The sequence below is a fragment of the Mastomys coucha genome, unplaced genomic scaffold (genome assembly GCF_008632895.1).
Source record: "Mastomys coucha isolate ucsf_1 unplaced genomic scaffold, UCSF_Mcou_1 pScaffold6, whole genome shotgun sequence".
Taxonomy (NCBI): domain Eukaryota; kingdom Metazoa; phylum Chordata; class Mammalia; order Rodentia; family Muridae; genus Mastomys; species Mastomys coucha.
This window is the reverse complement of record NW_022196912.1, coordinates 115,411,401-115,415,615: the sequence shown is the minus strand read 5'-3', so window position 1 is coordinate 115,415,615 and position 4,215 is coordinate 115,411,401. Positions and strand designations below refer to the sequence as shown.

General features: G+C 38.2%; 1 protein-coding gene across 4 annotated transcripts in view; it reads right to left on the bottom strand.

The window, feature by feature from the left end:
• Catsperb (cation channel sperm associated auxiliary subunit beta) overlaps window positions 1-4,215 on the bottom strand; it is a 123,546-nt gene that overhangs the window by 26,450 nt on the left and 92,881 nt on the right. For all 4 annotated transcript variants that reach the window (XR_004114351.1, XM_031356479.1, XM_031356478.1 and 1 more), the window contains one exon: window positions 965-1,294. Coding sequence is in view for 3 of the 4 variants with exons in the window: in XM_031356479.1 (XP_031212339.1) it covers window positions 965-1,294 (330 nt within the window). In the remaining variant the exon portion in view is untranslated. The remainder of the gene's footprint in view (window positions 1-964; window positions 1,295-4,215) is intronic.

The following is a 4,215-nucleotide window of genomic DNA, read 5'->3' as shown; positions in this document are numbered from 1 at the left end:
GAGAGAGAGAGAGAGAGAGAGAGAGATTGTGTCTGCATGAGACGGTGCCTTTTGGGAAGGTCAGAGGAGTCACTTGTGGGACTTGGATCTTAATTCTCTTCCTCCACCATGAGGATCATGGTTCTCAGGTGGTAGTCTTGGTGGAAAGTGTCCTAACTTGCTGAGCCATATTGCCAGCATAGCTTCACAGGTTTTAAAATAATTATGTGAAAATACAAGATATACTATAATATTTTGTGTAAAATCTTTTGGCTTAAATTAAGTACCTGAAATAGGGGCTGGAAAGATTGATTGCTCAGTGGTTAAGGGAACTTGACATTTTTGTAGAGGAACTTGGTATAATTACCAACACTCACATGGTAGCTTACAACATGTATCATTGAGTTCCAGAGGATCTGAAGCCCCCTTATGGACACCATTGGAGAAACATGGTGCAGATACATTCAGGCAAAACACTCATAGACACAAATAAAAATAAACATATTCTTTAAGAATATCTAAGGTAAATAATGCTGTAGCAAAGAAATTAAGGCTTTCTTTTAGAAGGACAACAATAAAATCTATGCTGAAATATGACTAAAGTGTTGACTATGAATTTGCTTTCATTTCTGCATTTCTCCCTTTGGTTTTTTGAAACAGGGTTTTTCTGTGTTAACAAACCTGGCTGTCCTGGAACTCACTATGTAAACCAGGCTAGCCTGGAACTCACAGTGATGGCCTGTGCCACTATTTGCCTGACTTACTTCAAAATATAAAAAAAATTATTGTCTAGATCTTAGGGTAACTATGAACATTAAAAATGTCTAAAAGTATTCAGAATAGAGCTTAGAATATAAACATAATTAGAACAACCTCTGTTCGTAGTAGAATCCTAGCAATCAGGGAATCCACAATCCATATCAAAGAGTGTGTTTTATACTTAAAAAAAGAAACAAGTTTTTCTTTTCAATAAAAGCAAGCTTACCTGTTGGAATAATCTTAAATTGAAAATCTACTTTGTTTCCCACATCAATATACTTTACAAGATTAAGGGACATAAAATCAAGACTATCTTCTTGAATCAAAAAATTACATGGTTTTGCACTTATGGTCCAATTCCGTCCCCCAACTGTGCCAAAGTTGTATAAGAACCAAGAGCCTGCTGAAAATGTCAATGTTGATTTTATTATTTGAGGCATAGTAGCAAAGGCAGAAGCAGTCCATTCATCCTTAATTTCCATGATCAGAAAGCTACTATGGCCAGGTACTACCACAGACTTTTCTACATCTGTAGATTTAAACGAATTCTGGGGATCTGAAGATAAAATAGAGAAGATACAATATAGAAGGAAACAGTTAATGTTCATTAAGTGTGATCATAATTAACAAATGTTTCATCTGGATATTTAAAATAACAATCATAGCCTCAGAACATCTTCCAAACTTCAGTTACAACTAAATTACAGTATTTTATAGAAAGTTCATTAAGTATATGTCATACGCAAAGCTATCTTTTAATGTTTACTTTACAATCATTGTATAAATTTCTCAGCAGAAAGGCTGGAGAAATGGGTCAGTGCCAGGGGCCAGCCCCAGCAGGGGATCTTCTTTCTTGTTGGTTCTTCTTGAGGCAGCAGAGGGGGAAAGAGTGATGGCAGAGGGTAAGATTTGGTCTTAGGAGATAGGGGGTTAAGAGTTTGTCTTATGAGATATTTAGGGTTGCTGTATAATAATAAAAAGTTTGCTTATCTAAGTCTACATTACTATTCTACTGTAGCTGACCTGCCTTCTGTGCTCCTCTGAGGCCAGAAACAGTCTCTGGCACTTAGCACCTTATCCTAAAACAGCAGGAGATTAAGGATTAATTGGTAGAGCCTTTTCCCTTTTGTCCTGATGCCTCTTGCTAGTCAGGCTAGGGGGAAGTTTGGAGCAATAAACTTCTATTGAACCAGAAGAAGAGAATAACACTCACAAAAGGAAAGGCTTTTACATAAGCAATTATGCATACACTCACATAAATTCATATACAGATTCTCACATGTGCATTTACACATTTCCACTTGAACCAGTTGGGCCTAGCTTCCATGAATTCTCACAATTACATACTTACACACACATACATACATTCTCACAATTACATACTCACACACACATCCATACTTAAATATGCATATGGAGCAAAGACCAAGCTGGTGCAGAACTCACTCGTTCTGGATGAAAAATGAGCTCCCATCTTTATTGCATAGTGAAAAAAAAAGCTTCTACCCTTTTAATGCTAAATTAATTAAACCTAAGTTTGTAAGAAAAAAGCTTTGTTCCTTTTAATAAGACTAAGCCTGCCTTGTTATTAAGAAAGGATCTGTTCTGTCCCATGGTAAGGAGAAGCCTGCCTGCTCCTCCTGCTCTCTGCAGCTTCTTTTTTTCCTCTTTCCCCCTGCATTTTACACATTGCTCTCTTATTTTGCGTGTGTGTGTGTGTTACCTATAATTTCTAAGTTATTCCACTCTGCATTCTCCTTCTAATCTTGCTCTCTTCTGCTCTGAAGTCACAATAATGCTCTAACTCTTAATGCCTTTTCTTCCAATGCTGTGCCTATATTTCTAGGTTCTTCTTGAGTTCAGTTCTGTCTAAAAACTTGTCCTCAGCTCATTTCTGACTCTTCTCTTTGTTCTCAGCACTTAAACTATTTTTCAGAATACATAATCACATGTTAAAAAATTTACCATAAGTTCACACAAAAAATCAAATCATAAATTGAAACAGAAATTTACAACAGAGAATGTTTACATGCATATCCATTAGGAGTACTTATCTGGCTAAACATCCATAACCTGTCACTGCTCCACAGGTTCACTGAAGGATTAAACCATAACTGAGTTATTAGTGAAGTTTTGTATAGATAAACCCAGTCAATATTTTATCTTCTGTCCTAGCACCTATAATAAATCACTAGTTGGCTTTTTATGACCTTTGGGTAATTGCTGTACAACCTCTTGGAATGTACTTTGAGCAGGAGGAAATCTGGTTACTATTTAAGGACAATTAACTGGTGACACGTGGGAGACTGGCAGAGTTCTAATTGCAGTTTTGACTTTCAGAAAAGGACCTAATAGCAGTCCCACTATAAAAGAGCTTAAAAATCACTGATATAACTTTAGGAATTCTTATAGTATTATCATCATTAAGACTTAAGAAGTCATCTATTTGTCTATATGCCATCATTACAAGACACTATATCTTCATAGATCTGCAGAGATCTGCTCCAAAGGGGTGTGCTATTACTTAGTGATTGTTATATATGTTTAATAATAACAGGAAAAGCATATTAATAGCAGGAATCTTTCCTAAAATGAATCTCTTACAGCCTTGCTTAATAAGGATTAACTTGTCACAGGTTATACAGTAATCAGAAGCAGGTCATCTCAGGAAGACCACCTGCTAGTTATTAGCCTATGCCATTATAACTCCTGACAGGTCACTGGTTAAGAGCATTTACTGCTCTTCCAGAGGACCCAGGGCTGGCCCTCAAAATCCTCTGACTTCTGCAGACATTGATAGTCCACAGACATACCTGAAAGCAAAACATGCATACCCATTAGCTAAAAGATGTAAACCAAGACAAATTTTGCAGAAAAAAAAAAAGACACAGAGAAGAATCTACCTTCTCTCCTCCCCCCTCCTTCTTTCCTATCTCTCCTATCCTCCTTCTTGTTCTTTTGTGTTCTTTGTGAATAATCAATACTTACACTTCATATGTAAAAGATAAACATTACATTTATTATGTTTATTTTTCTTTTCATTGCATGTATGTAAGTGGACCACAAACATAATGGTGCTGGCAGAGAAAGAAAAGAATGTCACGACTTGGGCGCAAGCTCTGCAGCCAGTCGCACAACACCCAGAGGAAGCTCCACTCCCAGGTGCTCTGACACTCTCAGGATCAGAGGTGAGGAGGACCCAACATCTGTCCCAACACCGGGAGTAACTGGGACCAGCAGGAGCAGGCACACAGAAACTCCACCAAAAGAGAGGCTTGGGTTCCTTCTGGTCTCTCTGGGCTGGTGTCCTGAGCAGACCTTGAACCCAGGCTCCACAGCCAGTCCTACAACACCCAGAGGAAGCTGCTGCACTTCCAGGTGCTCTAACAAGCCCAGGATCACAGGATCTCAGAATCACAGGATCACAGAGGCAGCCTGACTCTGAGGAGTTCTGATACAACCAGGATCACAGGAAGG